The sequence below is a fragment of the Hypanus sabinus genome, chromosome 12 (genome assembly GCF_030144855.1).
Source record: "Hypanus sabinus isolate sHypSab1 chromosome 12, sHypSab1.hap1, whole genome shotgun sequence".
Lineage (NCBI taxonomy): Eukaryota > Metazoa > Chordata > Chondrichthyes > Myliobatiformes > Dasyatidae > Hypanus > Hypanus sabinus.
The window spans coordinates 111103184-111115965 of NC_082717.1; the positions used below are offsets into that span (position 1 = coordinate 111103184).

The following is a 12782-nucleotide window of genomic DNA, read 5'->3' on the forward strand; positions in this document are numbered from 1 at the left end:
GATATGTTCTCTGAATTATCCCTTCTCACTTTGTTCCATCATTCAACTTTTTTTACTGGAGGGGAAATCTGGATTTAGAATTTTTTTACACTATGAAACCTGTGCAATAATAATTTGCTCTACATTAAGTAGTTTCGCCCTCTTGGGGCTGATAGAGCCCTTGGCAGCATATCTCTGGTGAGGTTATAAGTCCACCAGACAGTTTTGATTGTAAAAGCATGGTTGTCTGCAAAATGCAAGATGTGGCAGTATCTCTTCAAAAACATTTTGTTTTCTGTTTCTCCCCATTTTTTTTGAATTGATAAAATTTTAATGATAAAAATTCCTGACATTTCTGCAAGAGATAAAACTTGCTTTAAGAGAAACTGTTTATTAGAATTCTTGTACATGCATTAATTTTGAAAATTTATTGGGATTCAATATGTTTTACTCCCAACAGATTTTCTGCCTTCTTTCTTCTATGTTTGGAAAGCATATTGTTCTGCTGGAAATTGATTTACATGAGCTTGCAAGAAAGTGTCTGCAGTCTAAAAACCAAGGGGAAGCACTCTGTGTCATTGCCAGGTAAGATACCCCTTCTAAATATTTTAAAAAGATCTTGTCAATATAGCCTGCAACATTTATGTATCACTAATCAATATGCTTCTTCATGGGAGAAGTACACCAAAATACGACCTAACTGTAGAACAAAACATGAAGTAAAATTGCATCAGCAAGGTACGGATATGATACATTTACATAGCATTCAAAATCATGAGCAAACAATCCAAATGAGACACTTGCATTAATTTTGAAAACCTTTCTGTCTGCAAAGTTCGTCTTGTTGGAAAAGATGGAATGTGCCCAAATTACTGCCATTTGGATGATTTACAGCAAGCCCAACAGTATACTAAAAATCTTCAGTTAGCCAACTTCAGAAAGTTATTATTTTCCTCATACATCAAACCCACCACTGCTTGTATTCTCAGCATCCTAAAGTATTTAGGGAATCATTGTTTGTTGCATTCCAAAAGCCTGGAGCTACCTCTTATTTTCCTGATCTTGCTGTAAATGCATTGCCTTGCCAGGGAAAGGGTCTATTCTGGATTGGGTGGGTGAATATCCTAGCCTTTGAGCAGGAAGTGCTAAAGATCCTCATGTTGGATGGAAGTAATATACTTCAGGCTCACTTTGGACGGGAAATCAGTATTTTTCAACAGCCAGGAAGGATATAGCTAATATTAAAGGGCTGAAAGAAATTTGGTTCCTTGGGTTATAGCCAGGGATGGTAAGTGGGATAAGCTCCCACTACCTATTAAATGCTCCCAATAGTGTGCATCTAAAATAGCCTCTGATGGCCAAGTCCAGCTCCTGGCTTTCCTTGGCTGCTAAGCCTGGTGGATCTGTTTCTACTGACAGGAGAAGGGGCAAAGGCAGATCACTAGCACCTTAAAGCCAGATGGGGCTCATCAGCAATGGCTGGTGGCCCATCTAGGAGAAGGAAAATTCTGATCTCAAACCTCTGCTGCCTTGTGGCTATATCCAGTCATGGGGAGGCTTCGGCGGTAAACCCTGAGGAACAATCCAGAGCTGAAGTCCCTAACAGAGTCCCAAGTTGACTTCAAAGCTGACTGGCAACTCCAGTGACACTGCTGGTGCCAAACTTTATCAGACTCTGCTAATCCTTGGATTCATCATCTGCCTGGAGAGGTGAGTGTGCTACATGGGCAACAGCTTGCTCACTATATCGTACTGCCCAGGCTTGCGTATCACATAGACAGCTGGGACGCAACATCAATAGCCAATGTCGACCAATGGAGGGCCTCTGAAAAGAAATTTAGCATTTAAATTGCTAATTAACTAGGCTTATCAAGCCTCTTCAATTTGTTTCTTGTCATTCCCCTATCTATCATGCATACTGCATCCAACTGTTTTATTAACAAATTTTAAAATTAGCTCTTAACTCTATTGCTTTATTTCTCCATTTTCTTTTACAACTTTAATTAGTTTTGGCCCGAAACGTCGTCACTACCTCCTCCCATAGATGTTGTCTGGCCTGCTGAGTTCTGACAGCATTTTGTGTTTTTATTTTTGTCCAATATATCGTTATTTTAATCTTTAATTATATGATGATATGATTCAAGAATCATGATTGGTGGAGAATCAATGATTGTATTGATCGAGAATCTTTTTACAGGGCTCCTTTGCTGCCCACCTCCCTTTTAAACTGTGATGCAAAGCAGAAAGAGAAGTCAGCAGTTCTATCAAAGATGGGTAAGTGCTTTGTTTCTGTACGCCCAGTGTGTGAAGAGAAGCACAGTGGTTAATCTGAATTGGTGGCTGCTGAATAAATCCATTATGGTTGATAGGCATAAGGTGAAAAATATTCTGAATCTTATGTCACTTCTCAGTTGATCAGTAGTTCAGATCGTTCACAACCTGTTCTATGAGGTTAATACTGCGCTGTATTTAATACTCATTTCATTTTGTGCTGTATCGGCCTCTCTTACTTGGCAGGATTATCTCAATTTGTCCAACTTTCAATTCCATGATATCAGGTGGATGGACATTTCACCACCAGATTCATGCCTGCTTTATTCCTATATGTATCGGTGAATTTTAGTACTTGGATTAGTGTGTATACTGAATGTCTCTGGAGTTGAATTCAATAATTTAATATCTTGTTTGCTGTACATGCAAAATTTAATTTGAGATAAAGTTTTCTTCTTGTATATTTTCTTGATGTTATACTTCTGGTGAAATAATTAGACTTTAAGTAGGAGCAGAATTAGGCTTTCTGCCCCATCAGATCTACTCTGCTATTTGATTATGACTGCTTTAATATCTGTCTCAACCTCCTTCCCTGCCTTCTCCCTGTAACCTTTGACACCTTTACTAATCAAGAACCTATCAACTTCTGCTTTAAATATATCCACTGACTTGGCCTCCATAGGTGACTGTGGCAATGAATTACAGATTGACCAGCCTCTGGCTAAAGAAATTCCTCCTTATCTCAGTTCTAAAGGGATGTCCATCTATTCTGGAGATTGAAATTTTAAACAATATTATAACAAATAAAAAGTAAACTGGAGGTAATATGGTCAATTTCATTTTCAGGTTAGCTCTCTTTAGCATTTACATCTGATTGAATAATACCTTTGCCAACTTTTGAGCAGCCAGAAAAACAATACAAAAAATATGGTGGAATGTAAGGCAGATTATTGTGATAGATCACGTTCATAGTTTATGAAAGTAATGGTGTAGCAATTTATTGAAATGTTCTATGCATTTAAGTTTATTAGATGTTAAGCTGAACATCAGGAACTAGAGGCAGCATTAATGACTTTACAGGCAACTACAACAGCTTTTTAGTAGCTGGGTTTTTGAGTGCCAGCTTTCTGTAACTAAGACCCTTTGTGGCGGCCCTTGAGTATTCGCTGTCAAAAGCTGTACATATTTTCATTCATCATGTTTCAGACATTACTATTTTTGCCATTGTTTGCACTGATAGTTTGGCTGGTATTAAAAGTTGCTGACTTTGGCAGATGCAAGTTTAAAAAAAAATCACAAGAGAGGAAGTAGCAAGTTGAAACCAAGTTCTCATTGAATTCAACAAGCTAGTTTGCATGTTAGATGCATAAGTATTGCGTGTCACAAACTATACGGAGGCTGCAGAGTAAAACAGTAATTTATGTAAATACTCTTGATACTATTAATATTGTCTTGTACATACCTTACAAGAATGCTACAGATGGCTCTGGAGGCCAAGTTTTTATTTTTTAAATATATTTAAATTTATTTTTAAATAAAGCCAGATACAATCAGCCCAGAATTAATAATCATAACATAAATGAATAAATGTAATGGAAATATTAATAAAAATACAGTATATAACATTAATATGCAAGCTAACATAGTGCGAGAGTCTAGGACTAGAGGGCACATCTTCAAAATAGAAGGGTATTCCTTTAGAAAAGAGATGAGGAGGAATTTCTTTAGCAAGGGGGTGGTGAATCTGCGGAATTCGTTAATGGCTGTGGAGGCCAAGTCATTGGGTATATTTAAAGTGGAAGTTAATAGGTTCTGGCTTAGTCAGGGCATTAAAGGTTACAGGGAGAAGGCAGGAGAATGGTGTTGATAGCGATAGTAAATCAGCCATGATCAATAGGGACTAGCTTGGTTGGCAATGTTTCCTCTAAGTTGTGTGTGCACGCACATCTTTTGCTACTAGCGCACAAGGGAAATTAAATTGAACACAAAAGGTTGTCACCCTCTACTTCATGGCATGCTGGTACAGTCAGCGCAGAATTGCTCATCACAGCTTCTCAGCTGCATTGGACTGGTCATGTCACAAGAATGAGCGATGATCGTTTACCCAAAGCTGTTTTCTATGGCGAGCTACATGAAGGAAAGAGGAAGGATGGTGGTCAGAAGCTGCATTACAAAGATGTGCTCAAGCGCCATATGAAGAACACTGACATGAATGTCAACACCTGGGAGAAAGATGCTTTGGACAGAAGAAGTTGGTGCTGCTTTGTCTAGAAGTCAATCCCAGCTATCAAGGAGAAAAGGCAGAAGAAATATGAAGCAGGTCATGAACGCAGGCATTCGGTGCTAGACCAGTCAAATCACAAATGCAACCGATGTGGGAGACAGTGCCAATCCAATGCTGGTCTTGTGGCCCATAAACGTGCCTACAGAGACTAAACTCTCAGCACAGTCAACATTGAAATTGATGGACAGCCAAAGAAGAAGTATGTTTCACAGTCGTGCATGATCACATTTCCATTTACGGTTTCTGATGTGAATGGTGTTGACAACGTTGAATTTGTCAGTGATTTGTCTGCAGACTTTAGAACTGGCTTACTTGGACTGTTTTTATTAAATAAGTTATTGATTCACTATATCAAATTCCAAAGAAGCAAAGGGCGTGAAGTGCAAAAGAACCACTAGTTTATTTAAAACAGAATGGCTTAATGAAATAGTAGAAACTGCTGCAATGCAAGTTCATGGTCAGCAACATGCAGCTACAAGAAATAATCATGTACAAAGCAGAAACTGGAGTTACCGGCATGCATTGCTGTGGTGCAAAAGTTGATGGAGAATTTGCTAATGGAAAGAAGTGGAATGATATTTGAAAACTTGACTTTTTAAATAATTGTTTAGCAAGCAAATCATATATGGACCGTGCAAAAGCTCTCACAAGAAAATCCTTCAATACCTGCTACAGGTCTGCTACGTAGGTTTTGTGAGAGTTCAGATGAGCGAGAGCAAAAATGGTCAAACACACAGGAGATGGCAATTATATATAGGCCTCCCCGCAGTAGCTGAGATGTCGACCACAAATTACAACAGAAAATAGAAAAGTTGTGTCAGAAGGGCAATGTTATGATGGTCATGGGAGATTTTAAAATGCAGATTGAAATGAAAAATCAGTTTGGTAATGGATCTCAAGAGAGTGAGTTTGTTGAATGCCTACGAGATGGCTTTTTAGAGCAATTTGTTGTTGAGCCTACTAGGGGATCAGCTATACTGGATTGGGTGTTATGTAATGAACCAGAGGTGATTAGGGAGCTGAAAGTAAAAGAACCCTTAGGTGGCAGTGATCACAATATGATTGAGTTCAACTTGAAATTTGATAGGGAGAAACAAAAGTCTGACATAGTAGAATTTCGGTGGAGTAAAGGAAATTACAGTGGTATGAGAGAGGAGATGGCCAAAGTAAATTGGAAGGAGATGCAGGCAAGGTGACAACAGAGCAGCAATGGCGTGAGTTTCTGGGAAAATGAGGAAGATGCAGGATAGATGTATTCCAAAAATGAAGAAGTACTCAAATGCCAAAATAGTACAACCATGGCTGACAAAAGAAGGCAAAGCTAATGTAAAGGCAGAAGAGAGGACATACAACAAGGTAAAAATTAGCGGGAAGATAGAGGAATGGGAAACTTTTAAAATCTACAGAGAGCAACTAAAATGAATCATTGGGAAAAGATGAAACGTGAAAAGTAAGCTAGCAAACAATATCAAAGTGGTGGTAAAAGCTTTTTCAAGTAGTTAAAGAGTAAGAGATTTGAGAGTAGATAGAGGACAGTTAGAAAATGAGGCCATGGGAAATAATCATGGGTGACAAGGAGATTCAACTAAATGAATATTTTGCATCAGTCTTCACTGTGGAAGACACTAGCATTGTGCCAGATGTCGAAGGGTGTGAGGGAAGAGAAGTGAGTGCAGTTACTATTATGAGAGAGAAGGTACTCAAAAAGCTGAAAGACCTAAGGGTTCATAAGTCACCTGGACCAGATGAACTGCACCTAGGGTTCTGAAAGAGCTAGTGGTAGAGATTGTGGAGGCATTAGTAATGATCTTTCAAGAATCATTGGACTCTGGCATGGTGCCAGAGGATTGGAAAATTGCAAATGTCACTCTACTCTTTAAGAAAGGAGGAAGGCAGCAGAAAAGAAATTATAGACCAGTTAGCCTGGCCTCAGTGGTTGGGAAGATGTTGGATGAGTTTACGGATTACTTGGTGACACAAGACAAGATAGGACAAAGTCAGCATGGTTCCTTTAAGGGAAAATCTTGCCTGGTGAACCTGTTGGAACTTTTTCAATTTGCAAGTAGGATAGATAAAAGGGATACTGTGTATATTTGGACTTTCAGAAGGCCTTTCACAAGGTGCCACACATGAAGCTGCTTACTAAGTTAAGAGCCCTTGGTATCACAGGAAAGTTACTGGCATGGTTTGAGCATTGGCTGATTGGTAGAAGGCAGCAAGTAGGAATAAAAGGATTCTTTTCTGGTTGGTTGCCGGTGACTAGTGGTGTTCCACAGGGGTCAGTGTTGGGACCACTTCTTTTTATGCTCTATATCAATGATTTACATGATGGAATAGATGGCTTTGTTGCCAGGTTTGCAAATAATACAAAGATTGGTGGAGGGGCATGTAGTGTTGAGGAAACAGGTCGGCTGCAGAAGGAGTTAGACAGATTAGGAGAATGGGTAAGAAAGTGACAAGTTAAATCAAGCAACAGGGCTTTGCTTCCAGATGAGCTGAATGCCTTCTATGCTTACTTGGGCTGTCAAAACGTGAATGAAACATCAGAAACTCCATCAGTCCCCAGTTTCTGAGGATGATGTGCGAGCAGCCTTCAGGAGGGTGAAACTGTGAAAACATCCATCCCAAATGAGGTACCTGGCCAAATACTAAAGACCTGTGCTGATGAATTGGCTGGAGTGTTCACTGAGATCTTTAACTTGCTTCAGCAGACTGAGGTACCTATGCGCTTCAAGCAGGTTTCAGTTATATGAGTGCCTAAGAAAGTGGTGATAACCTGCCTCAATGACTGTTGCCCAGTAACACTTACATCCACTGTGATTAGGTGTTTTGAGAGGTTGGTGATGAAACATATCAGTTCCTCCCTAAGAAGCAATTTGGATCTGCTTCAATTTACCTAGAGCAGCAGCAGGTCCACAGAAGATGCCATCTCATTGGCTCTTCGCTCAACCCTGGAACATCCAAATAGCAAAGTCACGTATATCAGGATGCTCTTTATCGACTACAGCTCGGCAACCAATGCCATTACCTTCTCAAAACTAATCAATAAGCTTCAAGACCTTGGTCTCAGTACCTCCTTGTGCAGTTGGATCCTCAATTGTAGACCACAGTCAGTTCAGATTATCAACAAAATCTCCACAATCTCCAATCATACAGGTGCACCACAAGGCTGTGTGCTTAACCCTAGGGTTACCCATAGACCCTCTATTTTTCTAAGCTCCATGTACCTATCCAAGAGTCTCTTAAAAGACCCCATTGTATCTGGCAGCCCGTTCCACGCTCTCACTGCTCTCTGTGCTAAAAAAAAACTTATCCCTGCATCTCCTCTGAACCTACTTCCAAGCAACAGATGCAAAATGCTAGGCAGTACTCAGCAGGCCAGGCAACATCCATGGTAAAGAGTAAAACTGTTTACTCTTTTGCATAGATGCAGTCTGGCCTGCTGAGTTCCTCTAGTATTTTGTGTGTGTTGCTTTGAATTTCTGGCATCTGTGGATATTCTTCTTTTGTATAATTTATTTTTTATTGAAGTTCATCATCAAACAGACATTTCCATAAGATGTATTTCAGATATTGTACATATATATCATGTAGTCATATATGCCACAAATCTCCACATAATATTTATCTGAGGTATACACTTATAGAAAAGAGAAGAAAGAAAGAACAAGCGAAAGGAGAAAACTATGTATAAGTAGGGAGTGATCTTTTTTTTAACAACATACTCATTGATTTGTGAGAATAAAATCAGGCCTATGAGGTGTTATGTAGTTAAACCATTTTTCCCAGTGTGAATCAAATTGTTCCAACTTATGATTAACAGATGCTGTTATCTTCTTCATTTTGTAAATGCCATTTGTAATGTCCATCCATGCATTTAAGTTTGGGCTCTCCTGTGATAACCATTTCTTAGTAAGAGTCTTTTTACCTGCTACCAGCAGTATATTCATTAAATATTTATCTCTTTTCAACCATTCTTGAGGTATATACCCAAAATATATGCTCTTACTTTCTAAGGGTATTTCACATTTGAAGATGTCTTGTAGGGCATTGTGTATTCCCCTCCAATAATCTTTGATAACTGTGCATTCCCAGAAAATATGATAATGGTTTACATTTTGATTTCCACAAGTTCTCCAGCAAACAGGGAAGTTACTATCATAATGGGATTTCTGAGAGGGTGTAATAAAATATCTTATCAAGTTTTTCCATCCAAGCACTCTCCATTTCTGTGAATTGGTACACTTCCATTGATAACTCCATATTATTGTCCATTCTTCCTTAGATATAATTATCCCTCCTTCCTCCTCCCATTTTGTTTTAATGTATGAAGTTGAATGTGTTTATCTGTGGATTTTCTAGTCTCTGTTCAGAGTTGAGGTGAGTGAAGTTATCCATGCTAGTTAAAGGGTAATAACTGTTACTGAACCTGGTGGGACTTTTATGCTGTATAGATGCCTCCATAGCTTTAATAGCAGACTATATAAATGTCATATTGTCTTTCTAATGTTTAATGTAAATATGGGCAGTAAATATCGCACAGGAGAAGACCCTTCAGTCCTACAGTATTCATTCTCACCCCCTTAACACCAATCCCATTTTACCTTGCATTCCTATCAGTCCTGAATTCTTCTGTCACAGAACTGCACAGGGTGCAGTTTACAGCAGCCAATTAGCCTCCTGTCTAATACATCTCTGGCTTGGGGAAGTAAACTGGAGTGACCAGGAGAGAGACACATTGCCACATGGAATATGCAAGCTTCATATAGAAGCACCCTAGAGATCAGGGCTGTTTACAGGAGCTGTGAGGCAGCAGCACTGTGTTGCTTCAATACTGTTACGTAATGTTGCAGCTTTGCACAATTACACTTCATAACATTTTTATATTATTGTAAAATAATGTTAAAATTTGTATTGCTGACCTCTGTAACTGTAGTGGTTAGCATAATGCTGCTACAGTGCGGGTAAAACAGGTTCAATTCTGCCACTGTCTGTCAGGAGTTTGCACATTCTCCCCATGATGTGTGGGTTTCCTCCGGGTGTTTGGGTTTCCTCCCACGTTCTGAAGACATATGGGTTAGCAGGTTAATTAGTCACACACGTGTAATAGGGCAGTGCGGGCTAATTGGGCCTGTTACCCTCCTGCATCTCTAAATAAAAATGTAAATAAAATCTTAAAATGCTAATATGCAGAAGAGGATTCCACGCGTATTTATGAGAATATGATTTATTTAATGTAGCGTAATGTGTATTGCTGTATTATTTTATTAGCAGATTGGTGAATGACAGCATTATATTAAATGGAGGGGCAGGCCAGCTGAAACAGCAAGCAGCAGATGGTGTTAATTTTCTCAGAAAATTGAACTTTAAGAGTGAAACAAACTGAAACTATAGCAACTTCTGATAAGAGCAGAGCAATTTCTCCAGACAAATGTAGTAAGTGGAACATAAAGACATATCACACTACTTCAGAAGGTCCCACACCACCAGGATCAGAAACAATTACTACCCTTCAACCATCAGACTCCTGAAACAGTGTGGATAACTTCACTCCCCTCAATTCTGAACTGATTCCATAACCTACTGACTCACTTTCAGGAACTCTTTACAACTCATGTTCTCAGTATAAATTTTTAATTGAACAGTTTGCCATCTTTTATACATTGGTTGATTGGTTGTTTATGAGTAGTTTTTCATTGCTTTTATTGTATGTCTTTGTTCGACAATGATTGCCTGCAAGAAAATGAATTTCAGAGTAGTATATGGTGACCTATAGGTACATTGATAAATTTACTTTGACTATAAATTGATTAACCAAGGCTATTTGAAAACCAGTCTTTCAATTCAAGATGGTGCTGGTGAAGACCAGTGACTACTTATTGTCAGTAAACAAAACAAAGAATATAACAAGGTACTTTATTAGTAACATTTCTTCCTGTAACATTTATGGTAAATGATCACCACAAACAATAGAGAGGCAAGCAAAGGCAAGTTCAAAGTATGCAGGTACACGGTGAGGTCAAGGAATATTTGAGGCAAAGTAGAGTTGGAGTGGAGCAAATGGAAGAGAGGCTGATTTGAGGCCTGTCCACCTAAACCGAGAACGAGGTTTGTTTGATCTAGGCCGATTTAGAAAGGTCAGGTACTGGCTGAAATGTGGTAGCAGGGTCTAGGCCCAAAGTGTATCGATGTGACAGGGCTCATGTCCCAGTATGAGGACTGACTCGATGTTTCGACAGTTTAAGTGCTGGGCCAGAAGGTTTGAAAGAGCAAGATGTCAGGACCAAAAGGCAAGGGTCAGTCTAGTTCTGTTCGCAGCTCTGTGATGCTTACTCAGCTGTGGGCTGCTCCAGCTCCGTGCCTACAGATTCACTTTTGTTCTGAATGCTATTTGCTTACTTTTATTGTTTGCATGATTTGTTTTTGTCTCTCTGCACATTGAGTGTTTGATGGACTTCTTATGGGTTCTATGAGTTTCTTTGTTTAGTGGTTACCAATAAAGAGACTAATCTCAAGGTTGTATAATGTATACATACTTTGATAATAAATGTACTTTGAACTTTGAATCTTAATGCCAGAATTAATCATTTCCTCTCTTACTGGTAGGAGCATCATCACTAAATACAGCATTCTACTTATCTGAACCTTGAATGATGTGGCTATTTACTTACAAAGTGCTAAGAACAGTTACCTGCTAAACTAGATAACCTTTTTTTTTGATTTATGCTTAATGAATTCTTAATGAATTCCTTATCAATTCTGTAGATTTGAAAGCTGATGATTGTGTTTGAACATTTTATAAAATATAATAGTTCTTTCTTTTTTGAAATCCTGAACCTGTAGTCAGCAGTGTCAAAGACAAGCCGGTGGTGTTTCATACCAAAGTGAAGTCTTCTGGCTACACCTCAGCACCAAGGTAAGCACCAATGTTGATATTCATTTGAAAACCTGACCTAAGTTTAATCAAGAATCTCAGTTTAAGCTTTTCCACTTTTACATAATACTTTGGTTGTGGCAGAAGGTTTGCTGGCCCTGATGCTGTTCTCTAACACTTAGTGAGATTTCTTTGTGTATTAGGGAATCCAGTTGGAATTTGAGCAACAATCTCTGTATCATCTGTTGCTTTTTGTATCAACATTTCTGGAATATCTAACCCAGCCATTAGATAATGTTATTATGCCAAATGTGTCACACATTCTTTAAAAAAAAGCTAAGAGAAGTGTAAATGGTTCAATATGTAGCAAGATGACCCAGGAGAAACTCTTAATTCAACTCAAGATACTATTAATGTGGAATATTATAATAGTTACTGCCTACAAATTTCCTTTGCACCTCAGATAGTTGAAAAACTCACTATATTTCACCGATCTGCTCTTATTCCAGGCTTAGATACAATTTAGATCCTTCAGCAATCTCTGAAACTGGTGCTCTCTTTTGGTTGCTCCCAGACTAGTCTCATTTCAGTAGGAGTATGGACCTAAAGCACCATATAGTTCAAATAGTTACATGCTAATTCCTACTGCTGTTTGTACACTAAAACATCTGTTACCTGAGAACTTGGTCCCAGTGGTACAGTCTATCAAAATCAAATTGTTTAATAATTAGTTTAAAAGCTCAATTTCTATATTCAAGAAATGTTGATTCATTGTGATTAGCTCTCATGTCCATGTTAATGATGTTATTGCAGCATCAACATGTTCACACCAAAGTTAAATCCTCCAAAACATGCCAGCTCTGCCCTGAAGGAGAAAAATAACAGTCTCAAGTAAGAAACACATTTTCCAAGAAAATATATTTTAGAACTTAGTTGGCAAAAATTTGAAACTGTCATGCTGTTCTTAAAAAAATACTGTTTTATTCATCTATTTTTAACCATCTCTTTAAGTATCCTTAAGGGAATATATGTATGGAAATTTAGTATTATGTAAATACAAATACTTACATGTATTCACATTTCTTAAGGATAATATTCCTAATGAAAAAAGTAAATTCTGCTGCTGCATCAGTCATACAGCGTGATGCTTGTAGGTTGATTCTCAATTCTTGAAGGCCTGTGATAAGTGGGGTGCCATAGATTCAGTGTTGGGATTTTTGTTATTCAGTATTTATGTAAATGTATTCTGATTGTTTTAAGGCTACGTCCACACTACACCGGATAAATCCGTAACCAATGCTTTTTCTCTTCATTTTTACCTTCTGTCCACACTAAAATGGCGTTTTCATCCCCCGAAACCGGAGCTTTTTACAA

General features: G+C 38.4%; 1 protein-coding gene across 7 annotated transcripts in view; it reads left to right on the plus strand.

The window, feature by feature from the left end:
* The window catches only part of wdr27 (WD repeat domain 27), a 575048-nt gene that overhangs the window by 46542 nt on the left and 515724 nt on the right, over window positions 1-12782 (plus strand). For all 7 annotated transcript variants that reach the window (XM_059986745.1, XM_059986748.1, XM_059986747.1 and 4 more), the window contains exons 12-15: window positions 440-564; window positions 2177-2253; window positions 11378-11450; window positions 12222-12299. In XM_059986745.1, coding sequence (XP_059842728.1) covers window positions 440-564; window positions 2177-2253; window positions 11378-11450; window positions 12222-12299 — 353 coding nt within the window. The remainder of the gene's footprint in view (window positions 1-439; window positions 565-2176; window positions 2254-11377; window positions 11451-12221; window positions 12300-12782) is intronic.